We start from the raw sequence: 23,294 nt of genomic DNA on the forward strand, positions 1-23,294 counted from the left end.
AAGTTACATGAAAGCAGGGTCAATACAATCCCAAGTTACATGAAAGCAGGGTCAATACAATCCCAGGTTTCTTCTTCTTCTTTGGAATCGAAATAACACACAATCAATAATATTGTGATTATGAAAACAAAACATTTATAAAAACCATTTTTCTCCGCTACCAAAACAAATCCAATTCAGCACCATTTCCCCAAATCCAAACTACATTGTCAAAAAAAAAAAGCTCGCAATTTAAATCTCATTTAATTTCTAAATCCGAATAAAATAAAAATCCGCAAAAAATAAGCCCCCATATTATACCAAGAAAACACACACATGTTCCCCCTAATCTTATCGGATAAGTATGGCACCACCAATCCAATTCAAACAAAGATCAACGTCCAGGAGAACCGCCACGTGTACGTTCCACAATCCCCCTGCCAAAGAGCATTAATCCGCGTCAATTCAAATGGACCAATCAGATTTCAGTTTTCCACTGGGCAGAATCTCGCTCCCCGCTTATATATTCTGGAGGGGAGTTTTGCTGCCATCGCAGAATCTAAAGCAAAGCAATTTCCTCATACTTCTTCATATTTTTCTGTTCCAATCTTGATCGGAGATATGACTGTCACCGCGGAAGTCCAGAAGGCGACGGCGGAGAAGAAGGCGCCTGCCGTGAAAGAGAAGAAACCCAAGGCGGCTGCCAAAGTGAAGAAGCCCAAAGTGGCTAAAACTTCTTCTCACCCTCCATACTTCGAGGTATGATATGATATTTTCTCCATTTTTTAATCTTTATTCGCCATTGGAGTTGTAATTCTGAGTATGGGTTTGAATTTGATTACATGCAGATGATCAAGGAGGCTCTGTTAGCATTAAATGAGAAGGGTGGATCCAGCCCCTACGCGATCGCCAAGTACATGGAAGAGAAGCACAAATCCGTTTTACCTGAGAATTTCAGGAAAATTCTCGGCCTCCAATTGAAGAACTCCACCGCGAAAGGAAAGCTCATCAAAGTCAAGGCTTCGTTTAAGCTATCGGATGCCGGAAAGAAGGGTAACCCCAAGCCCACGCCCAAGCCCGCCGCCAAGAAACCTGCCGCCGTTGTTAAGAAAACTGCTGCCACCACGAAGAAACCTAAAGCAACAGCAGTGAAAGCCACGGCTGCCACCGTGGGGACAAAAAGGAAGGCGGCGACGAAGAAGACGGAGGGTGTGAAGAAGGTGGCTCCGAAGAAGGCAGCCGCGCCTAAGCCGAAACAGCCAAAGAGTATTAAATCGCCTGCTGCAAAGAAAACGAAGAGGGCTAGAGCTTAGGGATTGTGTAATTGTGATCTAACAGTAAATTCGTAGGTTTGTGAATAGGTTTCATGATCATGATGGTTTGTTTTCTGGTTTTAATGTAATTTTTTTTCCAGCAGAATTAAAGTAAGGGTATTTAGTTTCAGTTTTGGTCTGGAAGAAATTTTATCTTTCATTTGTCTTCTGCATCTGAGAATTAAAAACTTTGTTTTGTCTCAAAAGAAATTTCAATAATCTAGCATATAACATGCAATTTATAGTTCAAAAAACCGTGAAGAAGAACAGAGAAAAAAGAAGTAATAAAGATTCTAAAACATTTGGTTGTGTTATCTAAACTATTTGGATTAGATAAGTTTGCATGCAATTACTGAATATATCTTAGAAAACTCAATTCAAAACTTAAATCAATTATTTTAGATCAAGCAACTTTTATTTAAACATTAATCAATCACTATTATGTTAAAAAAACATTCATCACTTCTATTTAATACATCAATAAACCATTTAAGTTTTTCGGGTACCAAAATCAGTAGTCGAGTTATTGGTTTTTTCCAAATAAAAAAGAGGAAAACTATAATGGATTTCAAAACTTGTGTTCAAAGTCATCCCAGTTGAAGGTACCTTTGAAGAAAGTGCGTGGGTTTGATTCTTTACTGCATTTCTCAATCATGGGACTTGCAAATACTATGGGAAAAAGGAGATGTCTACAGTTATTTTTGAATTCGTGAATACATTGAACATTCAACAATTGTCTATTGAGGAATCAAGCTTGTGCAAAAGGTTCCAACATTATTTCATTTCCTAGAGATCTTGCTTCTTCTCTAGGACTAAGCTTGGTTTCTTTCGTAAATGCCGATGAAAGATGAATTGTTTCAAATCCTATGGACATGCAACTTTATCAGTAACGGCAGTAAGACAAATTACTTGTCATGGCCATAAGCAGCACTATTCGCGCGCCATACTCGCAAAAGACTACCAGCACCTTTCCCAGCATCCCAGAGTTCCAAATACTTTGGCTTTATGTCTCCAGATTGATCGGATCAAATCATCATTCTGCACCACCATACGCAAGTAGTAATGCAAGAGAATTCAATGTTACCCCCAACAGCAGATGGAATATAGAAAACAGTAAAAAAAAAAAGAAAAAAAAAAGAAGAAAAGTAATCAAGTCTTACCAGTTGAAAGCCATGGTAAGACTTCTCCGCCCATAACAATACTTGCAGATCACATTTCATCATCCACGCAGTAGCTCAATCATAACTTAGTGTGAGCACTCTTTTGTCTGGGAACTCATTACTCCGGTGTTACTTTCCGATAAAAAATTATGGAAAACTGGAATTCACACTACTATAACCTCGTTCTTTTTTTATATTGTTTCTCTCCATCAAGACCCTGATCTCATCAGCATCATTCCATCTTCCGGCATCGGCATACATGTTGTATAGCAAGACATAGGGACCGGAGCTTTCTGGTTCAAGTCTCATCAATGCTTCAGCCGCTACTCTTGCATACTCAACATTGTTGTGCACCCGACAAGCACCCAACAAGGCCCCCCACACAGCCTTGTCTGGCTCAATAGTCATCCAGTTAATAATATCCATGGCCTCCTCAACCTGTCCATGCCTGCCAACAACATCCACAAGGGAGGCATAGTGTTCCACTCTACGTTCAATACCAAAATCTTTAACCATGGATTTAAAATATGACTTGCCTTGTTCCACTAGGCCAGAATGAGCACATGCATTCAAAACCGATATAAACGTGATATAAGTTGGCCGTACTTTCAACAACTTCATTGACTCGAAAAGTTCGATGGCCTCCTTAGCGAATCCATGAGATGCATATCCTCCTATCATGGCGTTCCAAGAGATTACATTCTTCTGAAATTTAATCTCGTTGAAAACCTTTTTTGCTTCAAATATTGCCCCACATCTTGAATACATGGTAATCAGAGCATTATTCAATGGTATGTCGGGTATAACGAATTTTGTTACCAGCTGATGAATCTGGATTCCAAGTGTTTGAACAACAGATTCTGCGCAAACACTAAGAAGAGAGGACAGAGTGAATCGATCAGGTTTCTCTCCTACAGACTGCATCTGAAGAAAATGATCCGTTGCTTCTTTGTAATCCTCATTTTTCTCAAATCCAGCTATTATGGTATTCCAAGAAACCTTGTTCTTGTTAGGCATTCTCTCAAAGAAATCAAGAGCGAGCTCCATCTTTCCTAGCTGAGCAAAACCCGATATTATTGAATTCCATGACAATGAATCAGGAGCTGGCATCTTAGTGAAGAGATCTGTAGCCTCTTCCATGGTCGAAACATGAACATAGCCACTAATCATTGTGTTCCACGTAAAAGTGTCTCGGTCTTCCATCTGATCAAATAAGTCCTTGGCACGCGCCATATCCCCTGCTTTCACATAACACATGATCATTGAGTTCCATGACACAACATTCTTTTCAAACCCCACAAGTTTCCCATTTTCCTTGCTACTACGTGGAGGTATCAAGTTAAAAAGAAAACGAGCATCCTCCACCCTTCCCTTCTGACCATACCCTGCAATTAAAGTATTATAAGCATGAACCAAGTCTTTTTTCTCGTCTCCTATTTCTTCATATTCAATTAAAACTTTTGCTGCCTCATCCAATTCATTGTTCTGAATCAATCCAGACACAAACGCACTCAGAGACGCAGCATCTCGCTTTGGCATTCTCTTAAATATATCAGTGGCGCTCTCAACATCGCCATTATTCAAAAACCCCGTGATCGTTGCATTCCAAGAAACCACATTCTTCTCCGGCATAATATTGAACAGCTTCAGAGCATCATCCATCCTACCATTCTTTGCATATCCACTGATCATGGTATTCCAAGAAACAGAATCCCTCGCAGGCATTGCATCAAACAAGAGCCTACCTTCGTCCACATACCCCCTTCTGTAGCATGACATGTACCCTGAAATCATCAAATTCCATGAGATAATGTCCCTTTCCGGCATTTCATCAAAAAGTTTCCGCGCTCTTGCAATATCCCGATTTTGAACATACCCTGTCAGCATGGAGTTCCAAGTCACGGTATTTCTTTGGGATAATTTATCAAACAACGTTCTTGCATATTGGAGGTTGCCACTTCGGATCATCTGGGAAATTTTCTTATTCGTTTTATATAGTTCTGGAGGGAAATGAGAAGGGTTGATTTTCAGTGTTGAGAATATTCGATCGGTACTAGATTGCCACCATTGCACGGTCCGAAAGTTGAATATTTGCGAAAACGAATAACTTCGAAAAATTTCCAACCCCATCCCATGAAATTTCATATCTGGACAATGCCAGCAACGAACATTCAAATTTAGATATGAGGAGATTATATAATGGGCAAATTGATCTTGCTTTAAGTTGGAATAAATAAAAATATATAAAAGATAAATTATAATTCAATGTCTACTTAAATAATTAAGATGTAGGTTACAAAATTTTTAGGAAGTATTTCTCAACTTTTTTTTAATAAAATTTTGATAAATTGTTAAGAAAAAGCTTAAAAATTCTTTCTAAAAACTTTCTCAAACACTACCATAGTATCTTATAATTTTTCATTTGGAACTTCAAAATATATATTTTCAAGCCTAACCTCAGTCTTAATTTTTAAAAAATAAATAATATGAAGAGTAATGCTACATGTACAACGAAATTTGTAAACCGTACAAAATTCAATACAAAAATTTAATTTATCAAATCTCATAATATATTGAAAGCAAAATTTCACGATATAATATTAAAATCTCACGAGATAATAGCAAAATATCACGACATAATTATTGTAAATATCGTTACATGATATATTGGTTGGTACCTTTAACATTATTCTAATATGAAAGGTATGTTTAAGAGTAACACAAATATTTATTAATGAGATGAGTCAATCATGCTCATACTTTGAATAAAAATTAATTTTTTCATGTGTAATTAAAATAAAAAAAATTTCTCAAAAAATTGATACAAGCTATCTCATAAGAGAAGTTGTATTCTATTTATCATCAAGAAAAAGTTTCAATCCAAAAAATATATATTTCATGACAAAAACTCTTATGAGACGGTTTCAATTGTCATTTTTTTTAGACGGATCTCTTATATGGGTTATCCATTAAAAAATATTACATTTTATGCCAAAAATATTACTTATTTGAGTAACACTCCTGTGAGACTGTCTCATCCATGAGACAGATCAACCTTACCCATATTTATAATAATAAGTAATATTTTTGACATAAAAAATGACCTTTGAGATCGTCTCATAAAATTTTTTTTGTACTTATTATTATAAATATGGGTAAAGTTGACCTATCTTACGGATGATACCATTTCAACGGAGTATTACTCATATTTCATTACTTTCAAAATTTAAAGAAAGAAAAATTATTCGGCCACCTAAAGATCGGTTAGGAATTGGGATGCAACCTTAGGTGTTTTTTAACGGGAAAAGGCCAATAAACACTTTTTGACCGGTTTCTAACTGTTGTTAATAAATGGAATAGAAAATTATTTTAAGGAAAAATATATCAATATTGGAACATTTTTATTCTCATTTATCAGCGGGAATTTTTTTTAAAGAAATTGGATTTTGAAATTGACATTTTTTAAAAAAAATTAAATTTAAATTAAGAAAATTAATAGTTTAGACTCTTGTCTTTAAAGATGATATGCTTTTTTCCTCTAATTTTTCAAAATTGTATGTTTTTCATGTAACTTTGTTTTTTGGTAATTTTTAAAGAGAATGTTGATGTGACATCAAATAAATGATCAAATTTTTGATTCGATATTATGTCAATATTTTCTAGTATCCTACCACTATTTTTGGATTTCAAGTTAATGTTTCGAAGACTAAAACCAACAAAGCGCAAAGTTGTAAAATTAAAACATAACTTTGACGAAAATTAGTCAGTACTAACGTAATATTTAAAATTATTAAAAAAATATGTTTGAAAAAAACTCAAAAATACTTTTTTAAGCCATTTGAAACATTATCTAAATCAAATCAAGCACCAACCCGGGTCACAACCATTGAATGTGACACTACTTGTGCTATTTCAGCCCCATATCATATGTAAGCAGGCGTACCATCATGAATCCCCAATTTATTGCTTTGTGTCACGTACAATTGTCCGGTATTATCATTATTGTCATGCTTCTCTTTATGAAATTTTTCTAAATCTTTTTTTTTCTATTAAATAAAATATGAAAACCAAATACGGAAATGGCATTTATGCATGTAGCCCAAATAAGTTATGGACCTAAAAGTAGAGCCATCAATTTGGGTTAGGCTCGTCGGGTCGATCCGGCTCGCCACACAATTTAAGTGGGTTGGGTTGACATTTTTTCAACCCAACAAAAAGTGGGCCTAGATGGGCCAACCCGCCAAGGCCCGCGACCCGCGCGGGTTGGCCCGCCGCGGGCCTGGAGGATTATTAATTTATTTTTATTTTTATTATGATATATGTATTTTTTAATAAAAGTTATGAATTTTTTTTGTATTAATTACTTTATATAAAATTTACACACATGAAATCAATAATTTAAATTTTTATTAATATATTTCTATTAATATTTATTTATGAAATTATATTTATAATTAATTATAATTTTTTTTATTTATTTTTATTTTTCGTGACCCAACCCGTGGGCCGGCCCGCTTAACCCGCAACCCACCTTGAGTTGGGTTGGGTTGAGGATTTTCGACTCGCCAAAATGGTGGGTCGGCCCACCATCGACCCGCCAAAATGTGGGTTTTTGGTGGGCCGACACGACCCGCCATGGGTTGACTCGTTTGACAGCTTTGCCCAAAAGCTACTCGCATATTATTTGAGTTTGTTGAAATTCGGTGTCCACCTATTATCCATCTACACAGTTGGATGAACCAATTCCACACATTTTTTTGTCCCTTGATCCCTAAAAACCACAATATAATAAACATATTTTCCCAAACATGCAAGAAGGGCAACTAATGAGATGCTCGTATAAGGGAGAAAGAACGGTTTCATTCGTAACAAAGATCAACTTTACCCATATTTATAATAATAACTAATATTTTTTTACATAAAATGTAATAATTTTTAATGAATAACTCATATAAGAAACCCGTATAAAAAAATAACCCTTGAGAATATCACTTCGCACCAAATCAAATAAAACGACCGGTCAGAACGTATTTAATGGCACGGGATCCATTTTTTCATCGCAGCGAGATGATTCAATACATTTTTTAACATCAATATCTTTTTAAGCATGTAATGAGAAAGTGTATAGTTTAGGGTGGATCCAATCATCCAAATGGGCACCATAATTCATCCTCAAGTATATATTAAAAAAATAAAGCAAATTTATTAAAAAGTTTTAAAATTTGACCACCCATCGTCCCATTTGAGCCCACCCCCCACAATCTTTGGTACACCCTGGAATCTGGATACTACCCACCAAGCTCTGGCAATTATTATTTTTTATTTATCTGTAGCATTAACGGCTATAATTTTTGGTGTCGGGCCCCAAAAGAAGCTTTCAAAATCTTGACTGATAAAGAAAATCATAAATTTAATGAAAAACAGAACAGATCATATGAGAAAGCCCACAACAAATGGAGCAAACTACCCACGTGACAGCAACAAACAAAGTCCTTTCCTTTTGTCCAAATCATTTGACTTTCAAACACACTTTTGAATTTAACATATTAACTTCCAAGCACTTCACTTTCCCCCCATTCAAATGTGGTCCTGCCTACAAGAAGAAAAAAAAAAGAAGAAGAAAAAGATGCTGATGGCGATTGGCGGCAGGCAAGAGTAAAGAATCCCAAAAGCAAGAATCTTTTTACTCTAAAGAAAAACAAAATCATTAAGACAAATGGATGTAAACGAGCTCGGGTTTACTGGGTCCGGTATAACGGGGTGGGTCAAGCCGGAGAAGGCAGGGAAGTGGGGTCAGCTGATGAGTGGATGTCGGGTCCAACCCGGCATCCTTCGAGCATGAACACGATATCGGTCATTGTGGGTCGTTCCGATGGATCGGATCCGGTGCAAAGCAATCCGACTTTTATTCCTAGCAAGAACTCTTCCCATTCTGATGATTCAGGGTCCAATTCAAGCAAACCTGGTTCTAAGAGCTCTGAAATTTGACCTCTCTGGAGTTGCCTTTTCACCCACTTCACTATATCTTCATCTTCAGTGAACATTATGGGCCTTTTGCCGGTCAAGAGTTCTAACAAAACAATCCCAAAACTATAGACATCTGATTCTTTAGTCACTTCATTTGTTAGTGCTGCTTCTGGTGCTACATAACCTAGTGTTCCAACAGATGCTGAGGTGGATGGTTCGGATGATGGGGAGATGGTGAGCTTGTCTAATCCAAAATCGGATAAATGGGCTTCGAAATCGGCATCAAACAGCACGTTTTGTGGCTTCACATCGCCATGAACCATTGAGTTTGTGTGGAGGAAGGCAAGGCCACGGGATATGCCAAGGGCAATGAGGTGCCTCATTGGCCAGTTGAGGACATGGCCATCTTGGTGTGATGCTTCTTGAAGCAAGGTTGCGAGGTTTCCATTAGGCATGTAGTCGTAAACGAGGAGTCTAAGGTCGGGTGATCCAGCATAGTATCCACGTAGAACAGTTAAGTTTCGATGCCTCACTCTGCCTAGAGATTCAGCTTCTTTCCTAAATGTGTTCATGTCAAGGGATCCATTAGGGAGTCTACGAATAGCAAGCACCATTCCATCGTTGTAACACGCCTTGAAAACTACACCATGTCGAGTTCGGCTGAGGACGTTTTCTTCATCAAATTGCCTTGTCGCTTCTATTGTTTCTGCCAATGTTATCTTGTTATTGAAGATAATAAGCTTGGGTCCACTACTTTCGCTGCTTCCACGACCACCACTCGTTCTTGAACTGGCAGTAGTTGGGCTCGGCTTCTTTTCACCGTCGTTGCCTTTTCGAACCCTCTCACGCCACCGCAAGAAACTGTAAATGTAGAAGCAGCAGCAAGATAACATCAGAAGGATTCCACTGGCAGCAACAGCAATGAACAAGATCAGCCTATTTTTCTTGTTGCCATTATTACTACTTCGCTCACATTTCTTATCCAGTGGCATCCCGCATAGTTCCTGGTTACCCGCAAAAGCCGACTGATTGTTGAACCTAGAACCTAACGTCACTGGAATTTCACCGGATAAGTCATTGTTGGACACATTGAAATTGAAAAGGCTGGCAATTAATGTGAGATTGCCTGGAATATATCCGGTCAAATGATTTGAGTCGAGTAAAAGAGATGTCAGTGAAGAGCAATTAGAAAGTCCTTCTGGAATTTCTCCTGTAAGATTGTTCTTTCCTAGATCAAGCACCCTCAACCGCGAGAGACGTGAAAATTCAGTCGGGATCGAACCACTCAAAGTATTTGAACGGAGCTCAATAACTTCAAGAGCTGAACAATTACCCAGTTCCGAAGGAACAGATCCAGAAATGTGATTATTGGCCAAGGACAGTACATCTAATGACTTCAAGAAACCAAACGTGGAAGAAATTTGACCCGAAAATGAATTGAAAGAAAGATTTAAATACCGTAAACCCAACAAGCTACTTAAACCTTCAGGAACTTCGCCCGAAAACATATTCTCTTGAAATGCAATCACTTGCAGATTAGGCAAACCAACAAGATTATTAGGCAATATCCCAGATAAATTCTGTTTGCTCAAATCAAGAACTGACAACTTGAACAAAGTCCCAATACTTTCTGGGATAGAACCCGAAAAACCATTGTTACTAAGATTTAAAACAGTAAGCTTCTTTAAATTACCGATGCTTGTTGGAATAGCCCCAGATAACTTGTTCCAGCTCAAATCCAATGAACTTAAATTGCTCCAAACCATTATTTCATCAGGCAATTCTCCTTTTATCCCAGCGTTGCTTAAATTCAGTCCTTCGAGGGCCGATAAATTACCGAAACTGGAAGGGATTGAACCAGAAAAGTTACTCCCTCCAAGATTCAAAACATTCAAACTTTTCAACTCACCCAAGAATGCCGGGACCACTCCAGCAAATAAGTTCCCCTCAAGATCAAGAACTTTTAAATTCACACATTTTTTTATGCCACCGGGAACTACTCCACTAAACGAGTTATATGCTAATTTCAACTCTTCCAATTTCCCCAAATTACCAATCTCATCATCCAATGAACCAGAAAAGAAATTCCCAGACAAATCCAACGAAATTAGTGTGAAAAGATTGGTCAGAAACTGCGGAAATTTCCCACTGACCTTATTCTTTTGAAGATCCAAAACTTGAAGAGCACTAAAACACGCAGCAGATGCTGGCATACCAATCTCAGTAAGCCCATTGAATCCAAGCTTCACTATTCGAATCGATGGGGAAGAACTAGACTCCTTGCACAACAAAGAAGCCGGCACTGGGCCGGATAAATTATTGTGAGACAAGGAAATGACTTGAAGCTTAGGTAGCTCCCCTACCGGCGCCGGTACGACCCCACCAATTGCATTCCCCTCGGCGCTGAAATGAACGAGCGCTGAACAGTTAGCTAGAGTCGAAGGCAACTCTCCCTGCAAACTGTTGTGGTCCAACCAAAGATACTGAAGATTCTGAAGCTCCCCAAAACTGGAAGGAATCTCACCGGAAATCTTGTTGTACGACAAATTGATGAGCTGAAGCTGAGACCCGCTCGAAATATTTCCAGGTATCTCACCCGATAATGCATTCGATGAAAGGTCCAACAAGCGGAGATTCCCGGGCAGCTCGCCGGGGATTTCACCGGAAAGTTGATTGCCCGCGACGTTGAGAATCAAAAGGCTGGTGAGATTCGAGATCTCCGGCGGTAGAGGGCCGGTGAATGAGTTGTCTTGGAGGAAGATTGAGCGGAGGAGCGTGCACTGGAAGACTGACAAAGGAATGGTGCCATTGATGGAGTTGGAGCGAAGACTAAGCTTCCGCAGCATTCGCAGGTTAGAGATTTCCGGGGAAAGAGCACCCCCCAACTGGAGGCTAGGCAAGCGGAGCTCCGTAACCCGTCGGCCGTCGCATGCGACGCCGCGCCAGTCGCAGGGAGCCGCCGGAGTCAATGGGTCCCAGTCAGCGAGCGCGCCGAGTGGGTCTTGGAGGCTGAGCTTGATAGAAGTCAAGGCTTGGATCTCGGCTTGAGTGTCGGCATTCAACACGGCGCAGGTTAAGAATGGGGTGTAAATCACCACCATGAACAAGATAGCGACGGCGGCCATGGAAAGAGCCAAAAGCAATGTCAGAGCTTATATATATTCGTGGGTGTAGGATATCGGAATGCGCGACGGGGGCGTAAATTAGTGCGTGCCCGCGGCGACTATTGGCAGAGAAATGGAGGAAAGGGGGATTGCCATATGTTGCGCCAGTATGCGCATGCATCACTCTATTTCACACTTCTCCTCTTGCTCTCTCTTTTTATTACTGTTTTGGGGTTACCCTTTATTTGTGAGGTGTAAAGTTTGATGCTACACCTTTTCTTCTAACACTGGCTTAATTATTATTATTATCATTTCGACCCCTCTTTAATTTACATTAAAAAACTTCGGTTTTTTTTTCAAAAAATAAGAATAAAAATTGGTTGCTTGGTTTCAAATTTATAGATTTTAATTATGCTCAAAAAATTTTTTAATAGATTTTAAATAAATTTTTGTTGTTTATAGAAGTAAAGATCATATACCACTTGAAATTCATTTCTCACGTATATTTTATTTTAATTATTATATATTTCAACTACATCTAATAACAATATCATTTTAAATTCATTATAATTTGTAATTGCAAATAAGTAGCGGGTGAAATTAAAATTCTATATATTATTTCATCTTTGTAAGCGCCAATGACAATATATATAATTAAAAAACATTAAACATAGCATGTAATATTGTTTTTGAACGTGTGATGTAACAGTGAAACTGGTTCACTTTTTCGCCAACTCATTGATTTGACCATTGAATTCGCATTATGTTATTTGTCGTCTTATTTAATTCTTCAATTCAAAATACAACAATGCCATTCAATGCATTTATATCATAAATTAATAAGAATTATGGGTTTAAATTTTTTTTTAAAAAAATGTCCATATCTAAGGACCATGCAGATTTACATTTTAAACACTCTTTGCAAAATAGCTTATATGGAAAACTCAAAATCTAAACAACCGGATGACTGATTTATTTTGCTCAAAAGTAACAAAATGCATATTATGACCTAATTAAAGTTAATGCATATTACATTTTTGTTGAAGAAAATGAGTTCATTGAGTTGCATCAAATGATCAATGATTTTTTTGGAAAATTCGATATGTTTTTGATACTGTAATTTCGATATACTGAAAATTCAATATTTTTTCATATCTCTCTTGTGTTCAAATACACTTAAAAACGTAATTTTTTATCTTTTTCATGGATCATTTAATAATATGATTTTCAAATTCATCGTGTAATGAAAATGCTTTATATATCCTATGAGATAGGATGTTTTGTAAATATTCGTTTGTCGTGCATGTAAATCATGTCATAAGTTTTTAAAAAATAAATTATGATACTGAGAAAAATAAAATTTATGGGTTTTGCGCATTGATGAATATTTATTATTTTTATTAAATTTTATTTATTTTTTCAACGTGACGTTGATTTGATAACATCGATACTAATAAAATGGTGACGTATGTAGTGCAAGTGCTACTATACCAACAATCTCGTTCAAAAATAATTGAAATTTCCAAACCATTAGATATTTGATGAAAAATGAAATCTGATAACATAGAAATATATATATATATATATATATATATATATGAAAATAAAAGTTTTCCTAAATCGAAATTTTGATCCATGATAATAATAATTAAATAAAAACTTATAAGAGGCTGTATCATAAGTCAAATTTATGAGACGAGTATCCGATCCAAATCGACTCATGAAAAAGTATTACTCGTACAAAAAATATTACTTTTCATTACAAATATGAATGTGATTGATCCGTCTCATAGTTTTATAAATATAAATCCATAAAATTATTTCATATCATATTACATATATACCTGATGATAACTATGGAAATGACGATTAAAATTATATTACAATTAAAATTATATTACATACTTTGAGAAAAAGAAATCAAGATTTTTTCAAAGCAGATTCTAGATCGAGTCAGCTTAATTTATATTTAATCAATCAAAATTATGGACTAGACCTCGTAGCTAATGGTTAGTCACGAGTGAAATTAATATAATATAGAGTTTATTTTAATAAATCTATGGGTCCAATATTTATCGTATCGAAGATAATATTGTAAATCTCTAGATCGACTTGGTTTGATTCCCAATGTTTAAAGAAAACCAATATAAAGATATAGTGGACACGTAAGAAATTAAATGAAAATATCCATTTCAGCTTAGTTATCTTATTTATTAAAATTCAGTTAATTATTTTACACGTTTTACAAAGTTTTTTTGAGGATAAGTTTTTTTATAAAGTTTTGAGTTTAGGCATGATGTAAGTATGCATTTGGTAAATATATATATATTATACACGTAAAAGTAAGTAAGTCAGACTACTTAACAATATAAAATATAAATATTTATGTATTAATTAATGATAACTTTAAGATTTTCCTATGTTATGCTTGGATTGATGGTTTTAAAATGATATAATCTAATTTTTTTTGATTTATTTAGATGAAAACAATTCAAGTAGTTAAATTCGCATTAAATTATGCAATTTCAATAGTAATTGTTATGTATTTCAAATGCATTCTCCGATTCTCGTTTGAGATCTATATTATTTATCAAATTGAATGTCTCTTTCCAAAAACAAAGCCACTAATCCAAATGCAATCGAAATAATTGTTCCCTCATCAACAACCAAATTATTGATTGTAGAAAATACGAAAACAATTTCCAATCAAACCTTCATATATTCAACAATTATTTCAACATATTCCCAAAAAATAAAGTCTAAAGCTGCATTTGAATTGATTATTGAAACATGGACTGATTGATTGGAAGCATGAAGGACTGGTTAGAAATTTGTTTGTTTGGGTTAACCAAGCTGAATTTCAAATCTTCATCTATTTATTTTTCGAATCATTATAATTAATTTTGTATTTTTCTTAATTAGCACGATGCATTGCATCTAATTCAATTGAAAATTTTGACGCAACAAAACTCACGTGAAGCCATCTCGTGGGTCAGTTTTGTAGGTTATATTTCTTATTTAATCATAACTATAAAAATTCATTATTTTTTTTATGTCAAAACTATTATTTTTCATTATAGTAAGTTTTTTGTACGATTTAATCGCGACGACGACACTAAATCTGAAATCTCATCATGTCCCCTGTGAGCAGCGAATGTCCTTTATGCCATTTTGGATGCGACACTACAGGCCATGCATTAGTCTGGTGCACTATGGTGAAAGAATGTTAAGGAAAGACACACACTTCTGGTCTCTTCTTAAGCAGGTTCGACATTTAGACATTTTGGATGTGTTTCTATGGATGAAGGAGATGTTGGACAGAAAGGACTTCGAGGAATTTGCGATCCGATCTTGGGCTTGTTGGAGTGAAAGAAATCGAATTGTTCACAAGCTAGATAATGTTGGGTCGAGGCTATACGTGGAGTGGAGTGTCTCTATGCTTCAAGAGTTCCAGTTTGCGCGTTGATCCTCTTAGATACATCTGATGCGATTATCATAAAATGGGTACCCGGGGGTGGGTGAATTCCCGAGCGAAATAGAAGGCGAGTTTCTTGTCTTCTTGGAGATGAAACCTATACACTGAAAAACCAGGAAACTCGTCAGTGGGGAGCCGGAATGGTTTCCGGCATCGCCACTCCGATGCTTAAGTTAGATTAAGATGTATAGAGTGGGCTTATGATATTTAGAAAAATTGAAAGTGTAAATGTGAAGATGTCAAAGAACGTAAGAGAACATAGAAACATACCATGACCAGGACAGGGAGCCTGGTATTTATAGGAATTCCGGAGAGATCCCAATAATTGTACGTTATGGGTTTCTGACATCTATTAAATGTGATTAGATGTTTTCCGTGATTTTTGGACAGTGCTCATGACTACTCATTATTATTCTCTGTCATTTTCAGATGGTGCCCATGTTGTGGGACCCGTGTTATGATTTGGCCTGGAAAGGGTCCTCTAGCCTGGATGACGGGGTGCTCAAGGCCAGGGTGCTGGATGCCAGGATGCTAGATGCCAGGATGTTGGGAGGCCAGGGTCCTGGACGCTAGGGTGCTGGATGCCAGGATGCTGGGAGGCCAGGGTGCTCGGGGCCAGGGTGCTCCGGAGGGTTCTCTGCCTAGGAAGGGAGGATACCTCTTGGCAAGGCAAGAGACCTCTTGGCAAGGGAAGACTCCTCCTGCCCAGGGAAGGAAGGACACCTCTTGGCAAGGGAAAAGACCTCTTGGCAAGGGAAGGGGAGACACATTTTCCCTGTTTCGCTGATCTTCTCTTGCCACTAACCTAAAAACCATCTCGCGTCCGGGCACTCGACAATCACTCGGGTTTGGTGATAACCCGGGATATTTCACGGGGTATCAACATCCAATCATTCCAAGCACTTTGGCTCCAATTAGATGGGTGGCGCCTCTCCTAAACCGATTGAGATTGGATGTTGATGCGTCATTTAATCATACCTCAAATTCTTATGTTATTTTTGCGTGGGTGGGGGTGGGGGTGGGGTTGATCCATGGCCATCAAGGGTAGATGATATTTGCTTTTGGTCGGAGAATAGAGAAGCCGTCCTATGTTGTGGTAGCAGAACTAGGGAGTATTTTCAAAAGATTATGATTTTGTAAAAATAATTAATGGAGTGTTTGCAATCACTAAAAAAAGTGATTGTTAGCTTTTAGCTTAAAAAAATCATTTTTGTGTGTTTTTTAAACCTAGATTATGTGTTAGCTTATGCTTAACTTAATTGAAATCCAAAAGCTAGTCATGTGATAATTATGATTCTCCAAAAGTGATTTTAATAAGAAGGTCATTGTTAAAATCATTCTAATCACTTGTTTATCAAATACTACCAAACTTTAATTTTTAGATTTCCACATTTGTTTCCAAACACTACCAACTTTTGATTTTTCTTAACTTTTTTATAATCTATAAATTAATCACTTCCACAAAAACAAAATCTACTGCAAACACTCCCTAAATTTATAGATTATAAAAAAGTTAATAAAAATCAAAAGTTGAAAGTGTTTGGAAATAAATGTGAAAATCTAAAAATCAGAGTTGAGTATTGTTTGATAAATAAGTGATTAGAGTAATTTTAATATTAATTTTTTATTAGAATCACTTTTGGAGAATCATAATCAACATATGACTAGCTTTTGGATTTCAATTAAATTAAGATAAGCTAACACATAATTTGGATTTAAAAAACACACAAAAGTGATTTTTTTAAGCCAAAATCTAACAATCACTTTTTTTATAGTGATTACAAGCACTCCCTTAGAGGCGATAAAAGAGGGCTTGAGGTTAGCACAACTCATAGGTCTACCGATTCACGAAACATCAACAAATTCGCTCTTAACGGTGCAAGCAGTCACTAGATTTGAGACGGACTTCCGTTATAATGGTTCTATGGCCGCAGAAGTAAGACATTTAGGAAAACCGAAATTTTCATTCTTTGTTGGTAAAGCTTGTATCGAAAGATTTGAATTTGGTTTAATAATATATCACGTATTACCATTAAAAAAAAGTCTTTTGTACGATATCGAATCTAAATTTGTAATATGTGATACGGATTCATTGATCTATATTTATAATAAAAATAATAATATTTTCAAAGATAAGGCGGTAAGTTTTTGCATTTACATCTCAAAAATTGTATATCCTACCCGAATTCAGTTCCGATTCCAAATCCATCCCGCTTATAGCTTGACTTGCACGCACTATTTACTAGATTCGCGGGCACGCACCGAAACATTACTCAAAAACACACACACCGGAAAATGGGGGTGACGAAGGAGCAGGTCGAATCAACCCTAAAGTCAAAGATGAATCCATCTCATCTTGTAATCGCTCTTATCTAGTATTGTTTGTTGTTATACGTGATTTATGGATTTTTATTTCGTGGGTTTTGGATTTTAGCATTATTATAATGTTGGAAATGTTCGTAGCACTGCATCTGATTGACACAATTAAATCGATTCTCCAATTTGTTTTCAGTTGGCAAGCTTTTTGTGTGTTAAATTTAGTTAAACTCTGTTCGATTTGCGTTTTTTTTCCTGTGTATTGTGGGAAAGATTGGAATTTTCTGAATCTCCAGTCTACAGTATACTTATTCAGCGAAGTGGGACTTGTTAGTATTTTATTCGTGACAGATATTATAAAGTTGATTGCTTTGCTTGTATCCTTCAGAATAAGCTTGTAGATTTAGAAAGGCTTTCTTTCTTTTGCGTGATTAATGTATTGGTAGACGAGGCTGAACCTACCCATGCGCTTAACTCCACATAACTCCACATTCTGGTTCTAACAACGGTGGCCGAATCCTTCTGTTATGACAATCATAATCAATATGACTTTACATCATAGAATTGAATGAAATATCTGAGTGTTTTTTAGAGAAAGAGGAGGCTTAAGAACTGGAAACTGGCCATATCACGACTTTGTGTAACGTTTTGATTAAGAAAAGAGGTCTGTGGCGCGAATTTTTATGGCGGACGAGGGCCATAATGCCATGCCTTGTAAGATTTCTTTGTTCTGTCTGTTAGCGAAGAAAAATGTATAATTTACTGTGTGATCCGATGACCAGTTTGTGCTGGATCGAATGATTTCTAGAGCTATGTCTGACATGGAGATGGATCGCCACGAATGCATGGGAGGTGTTGGAGTTGGAGGGGATATATTTTGAACCACCCAAGTTTCTATTAGCTTATGCTTTTTTTATTATCTGGCCATCCTACAGAGTCCAAGTCTATGTTTTTTTGTCGAATTTTATGGTGTTTCTGAGTGGAGAGCTAAAGGTTAAAGTGCTACCTTAAATATGTTGCCTTCCCATTGGATATGTTTCTTCGTTGAAATGTCAGATGTGGGGGATATGCAGGGGAATGGGTTACGGGTTAGTATGGATCCTGAAAATAACACGAGACATAAGGGGGATTGGAGGGCAATTGCCCCTATTTTGGGTTTGTCTGGATGCAACTTGGAGTCGTAGTGACCTGGAGCAATGGCTTGTATAGCCCACACACACACATATATATATATACTTATATAGCACCTACATTAAGTGAGAAAACTATCTGTATTAAATTTTTCAGAATGCGCTCCATCTTTCTACTACCACCATTTGACGTAAACTCTTGTTGATCCATTCTATCCTGGTTTTATATCTCATTTTTTCACACTATCTTGTTTTTTCCCCTCATTTCAGGAGGTCGTCGACATATCCGGAGGGTATGTTCTCACGTGATTCACTTTTTAGGTTTACTTTGATTCTTGATAGGTTCATTGTATAAACAATCAACATCTGTTTTGCTCTCAGATGTGGTGCAAGCTTCACAGTCGAGATTGTCTCAGAACAATTTGTGGGCAAAAGATTGCTGGAGAGGCATCGAATGGTGAACACTGCATTAGCGGAAGAGATGAAAGAAATTCACGCCCTTTCCATAACTAAAGCTCTGACTGATGAGCAGTGGGAACAACAAGAGACCCAAAAGTCCCAAGCAGCTACTTGAATATGGTTGAACAGACTTTACAAAATAAATTGTGCTTTCGATTGCAAATGCTGAAGCTCAAATTCAAACAACTTGCGCTCTCTCGTTTACTTGACAATGATGAAAGTGCATATTAGTTACCTAAAATAAAATAAAATGATGCTTGCAATATTATCTGCTTATAATGTATCCTCACTTTTCTATTATGCTCCAGTCAATATGAATGGGATGTGCCATGGATATGGTTGAAATATATGAGATTGTGGCATCAAAATATTTCCACCTTTTAGATTAGATGTTAATTAAACAAAAGACATATACTCCCAAATCCCAATGCTCTGTTACACTATTTTCGTCTGTCTTGGATGTGGTAAATATAACTCGAACTTCAACTACGTATGTGGTTTTATTTAGTATTGGATTATTAATTCTATTATTGTGGGCTATGGCTATTATCAACCTGTTTTAGTGATTTTTAGTTTGGTTTTTTAAATCTTCCACCAAAACATCTATGTTTAGGAATTAGGATATTCAAATTGATAAAACTAGTCAATTATCGTAAATCTTCATAATGAGCGGGTTTCTTTCTGGTAAGACGGTAATGATTTGTGAGATTGATTAGTTTTACTCGAATTTTCAATAAAAAATAATATTTTAAACCCAAAAAAAAAATAACACATGAACTCTCTAAATAAGAATTTAGAGTCAGCCAACCCAAGGTGATGAAATAGATCAAATTTGGTTATTATTGAGTGGCTTGCCTCCAACAACCATCTTCTGCCATACATACTTCACTTCTATCCATTCAGTCAACCACAAAAAAAACAGCACAAACCAAACCAAACCAAACCAAACGCCAAAATCATTCCACCAATTCTTTGTCTGGATTTCTTCATTCATTGTATGCTTTTCATCACAATCATCTGGCTATGGTGGCAATCGTGAGTCTGTATAAACTGGATCTGCCGAACCAGACATCTCATTTGCTTCCATAATGCCAGCCTACGAGGTCGGACTAATGCCCGCGACAGCTCCCCACGTGTTCCCGCCCAGTTCAACCAATATGGCGACGAAGCTCCCATTAATGGCCGCCCGATACAGTTTCATCGGATTTCGAGACAACCCTTTTCGATTTTGGTATCATTCTTCCCTCAAAGTTGCAGAACAGACCCCGCACTTGTCTGCTGCAGATGAAGAACTGTCTGATTACGGGTCTCCTGCCCAAATCAAACGAGACCTTTATGCTGCATTACAAGGTGAGAAATTCCAGTGGTATTCAAAAATAAAGACACTGAATTTGTTGAAGCTTAAGGTTTATCTGTTGTTGGAGAAATAAAAGGAACTAATGCATTATGATAGGCGTTAACAGAGGCATATTTGGGGTCCCGTCTGCCAAGAAAAGTGAAATCGGAAAATTGGTCGAGCTTTTGGAGTCTCAAAATCCCACTCCTGAACCCACTCTTTGCCTAGAAAAGGTGCCACCCATTTGTTCTTTTCTTTTCATTTCTTTTCGAACTTGTGAACTCATCATTTGCTACAATCACAGGTTGCTGGAGCGTGGAAGCTCATCTTTAGCACCATTACGATTCTGGGTTCAAGAAGAACTAAATTGGGATTGAGAGATTTCATCAACTTGGGAGATTTCGTCCAATCTATTGATCTTGCCGAGGTATAACGCAAGAACGCTTCAAAGTATAGCATCAAAATAAGAACTAAAAGGTGATAATATCTATTTCCCGGAAATGTGTACTAACATGTCCAGGATTTGTGATGGCAATGGAGGGTAAAGCAGTTAACGTGATCAAGTTCAGTGCCAGAGGCCTCACTCTGTTGAGTGGTCAGCTCACCATTGAAGCCTCGTTCAAGACTACTTCGAAATCAGTGAGTTTTTACACCGTTGAAATCGGAATCCGGCTTAATATAATCTTTTGATGGCCTAAATTCCCTTTGCAGAGAGTTGAGATAATATACAAGAAGTCCATTATCACTCCAGACCAGGTACATTGCAGAAAACAGACTTAAAAATGTATGTCTCATAAGATATACTTGCTCCCCTATTCGGATTCGCTTCCCTTGTCGGATTTCGCCGCCTGTTCATTCATTCATACGACTGCAAAACATTGAAAATCCCAACTTTGGTTATGATTTTCGAGTCCCCACCTGATTGTTGTACAAGATTCTGTATTCTTCCTTAGGTTCCAATCATGTGATTAGTATTTTGGCAACTGATACATTTTGTGTTCGTGGGAATTCGACAGTTGATGAATGTTTTCCGCAAAAACTATGACATCCTTCTTGGAATCTTCAACCCCGAGGGTTGGCTGGAGATCACGTATGTTGATTTAAGCTTTCTTGTAAAGATTTATAGAGTTTTTTTTTCCACTCGACGAATAATTTTTTGTTACGACGGCAGATATGTTGATGATTCATTGAGGATAGGGAGAGATGACAAAGGGAATATCTTCATCTTAGAAAGAGTGGAATAAGTGGAGGATGATCCCTCAAGATTCATTAACAGTATTTGGTTTCAGATTCTTTGATATGTAAATCTAATATTTCTTGTATCTCCCTCTTCTTCCATCAAGTTATCATAGTTGTATATTTGGCCATTCATTATGTTCCTTCTTTTAGAGCAAACTGCTTGATCTTTGTTCTTTTCAGTGAAAAGTGGCTTCACTCGCATCATTTGGAACTGGATGTCTTTTTTTTCAGATTTATTAAGTGCAAAACATTTTATACACGGTACGAGATTATCGAAAGAGAGATGTGTAATATGAGTAACAACAAATTAATGGATATTGATAATTTATGCAGCTTGATTGGTTCATATCATATGGTGTTTGATGTTTCGTTGAGCGTGAGTTGAATAATCAATGATTTTTTTAAAAGTTTAAAAGAGACCGCAGAAAACCAGTTAAATCAAATCGAATTAAATATTTCAGTATGTTATGAAAATAATTGAATTTTCCGAAGAAATTTCAAAATTCGAAGTTTTATGTAGAAAAATTTAATATAACATGACCTTATGAGTTACAAGTTTTACTAAAAAAAAACCTAATTATTGTATTAATGCTATTAAATGTAAGTTTTCATTCAAAACTTTTAAATTTAAATAATGAGTTATTTGCACTAAACATCTTTGTAAAATATTGAAAATGCACACTTATCTCATGTGAAATTTTAATAGTCATCTTCAACTCTAACCTTTTATAAAATTAGTACACGTCGTCCCTTCATATGAGCGATTGTTGCGCACAAGCCCCTCATGCGACTGAGTCAATATTTTGATTTTTTTCACCAAATACCCCTGTGAAATATTAAAATTACATATTTGACCCCTTGAGAGTATAATTTTTAAATTTATTCAACCCATAAGATCCAATTATAAAATATTTGTCAAACATTTACATTTTATGATTTTTTATTTTTATTTTAAATTTATTATTATTTATTAATTTATTTCTAAAAAAATATTATTACTTTTTCTTGATATCATTATTATATTAAAACACTCTGTGTTTCCAATTTCTCCATTAAACATGCATTCATAAACAAAGATTTAAATACTTAAACGTACCAAAATATTGAATAAACATGATAAACTCAAGCATATTACTTTTTCAATTTAAGACTATATATGTTTGAACTAAATCTAAATTTTTCGAAAATATGTATTGCACAATTTGCAGTAAATAATAAAAAAATAAAGTGGTTATATAATGATAAAATTTACTATTAAAATATATTTTTTGTATAACTAATACTAAGATAAAATAACTAATATTTTCATAGCTATTTTTATTTAATTAAATATAAAATTAATAGTAAATTTTATCATTATACAATTATTTTATTTTTTTATTATTTATTGCAAATTGTGCAATGCATCTTTTCAAAAATTTAGATTTTGGTTCAATACTATATAGTCCTAAATCGAAAAAGTAATATGCTTGAACTTATTATTTTAATTTGTTTAATATTTTGGTACTTTTACGTATTTAAATCTTTGTTTATGAATGCATATTTAATGAAAAATTTGGAAGCACGAAGTAAGTTTAATAAAATAATGATATCAAAATAGAGTAATAATATTTTTTTAGAAACAAATTAATCAATAATAATAAATTTAAAATGAAAATAAAATAAAAATTCATAAAATGTAAATGTTTAATAAATATTTTATAATTGTATCTTATGGATTGAAAATATTTAAAAATTATACTTTCAATGAGTCAAATATGCAATTTTAATATTTTACAGGTGTATTTGGTGTAAAAAAAATCAAAATATTTGTCCA

At 35.7% G+C, this 23,294-nt stretch overlaps 5 protein-coding genes across 7 annotated transcripts; 3 read left to right on the forward strand and 2 right to left on the reverse strand.

Annotated features, from left to right (window-relative positions):
- The first annotated feature begins 273 nt into the window (after window positions 1-273).
- Window positions 274-1,422, forward strand: LOC140883430 (uncharacterized). Its single transcript, XM_073289886.1, has 2 exons — window positions 274-738; window positions 828-1,422. Exons 1-2 carry the CDS (start codon window positions 316-318, stop codon window positions 1,290-1,292), a joined length of 888 nt encoding a protein of 295 aa, XP_073145987.1. The 5' UTR covers window positions 274-315; the 3' UTR covers window positions 1,293-1,422.
- A 773-nt stretch (window positions 1,423-2,195) lies between these two features.
- Window positions 2,196-4,621, reverse strand: LOC140883697 (pentatricopeptide repeat-containing protein At1g62260, mitochondrial). Its single transcript, XM_073290264.1, has 2 exons — window positions 2,453-4,621; window positions 2,196-2,330 (listed from the first exon to the last, which is right to left on the reverse strand). Exon 1 carries the CDS (start codon window positions 4,595-4,597, stop codon window positions 2,600-2,602), a length of 1,998 nt encoding a protein of 665 aa, XP_073146365.1. The 5' UTR covers window positions 4,598-4,621; the 3' UTR covers window positions 2,196-2,330; window positions 2,453-2,599.
- Window positions 4,622-7,945: 3,324 nt separating this feature from the next.
- Window positions 7,946-11,693, reverse strand: LOC140881934 (uncharacterized). Its single transcript, XM_073287615.1, has one exon. It carries the CDS (start codon window positions 11,542-11,544, stop codon window positions 8,218-8,220), a length of 3,327 nt encoding a protein of 1,108 aa, XP_073143716.1. The 5' UTR covers window positions 11,545-11,693; the 3' UTR covers window positions 7,946-8,217.
- A 5,460-nt stretch (window positions 11,694-17,153) lies between these two features.
- LOC140883171 (protein BOLA2) lies at window positions 17,154-19,250 on the forward strand. Of its 3 annotated transcripts, none has more exons than XM_073289537.1 (3): window positions 17,154-17,314; window positions 18,715-18,737; window positions 18,826-19,250. In XM_073289537.1, the coding sequence occupies exons 1-3, from the start codon at window positions 17,294-17,296 to the stop codon at window positions 19,016-19,018; spliced, it is 237 nt and encodes a 78-aa protein (XP_073145638.1). In that variant the 5' UTR covers window positions 17,154-17,293; the 3' UTR covers window positions 19,019-19,250. The 3 variants fall into 3 exon arrangements, with proteins under 3 accessions (XP_073145638.1, XP_073145637.1, XP_073145636.1); XM_073289536.1 differs by having other exon boundaries at window positions 17,166-17,356; XM_073289535.1 differs by lacking the exon at window positions 17,154-17,314 and adding an exon at window positions 17,395-17,643.
- A 518-nt stretch (window positions 19,251-19,768) lies between these two features.
- On the forward strand, window positions 19,769-21,810 carry LOC140883475 (fibrillin protein 5 homolog). Its single transcript, XM_073289959.1, has 7 exons — window positions 19,769-20,253; window positions 20,357-20,472; window positions 20,544-20,666; window positions 20,780-20,878; window positions 20,951-20,995; window positions 21,256-21,329; window positions 21,411-21,810. The coding sequence occupies exons 1-7, from the start codon at window positions 19,992-19,994 to the stop codon at window positions 21,481-21,483; spliced, it is 792 nt and encodes a 263-aa protein (XP_073146060.1). The 5' UTR covers window positions 19,769-19,991; the 3' UTR covers window positions 21,484-21,810.
- The last annotated feature ends 1,484 nt before the right edge of the window (window positions 21,811-23,294 follow it).

The sequence above is a fragment of the Henckelia pumila genome, chromosome 2 (assembly GCF_033568475.1).
Source record: "Henckelia pumila isolate YLH828 chromosome 2, ASM3356847v2, whole genome shotgun sequence".
Lineage (NCBI taxonomy): Eukaryota > Viridiplantae > Streptophyta > Magnoliopsida > Lamiales > Gesneriaceae > Henckelia > Henckelia pumila.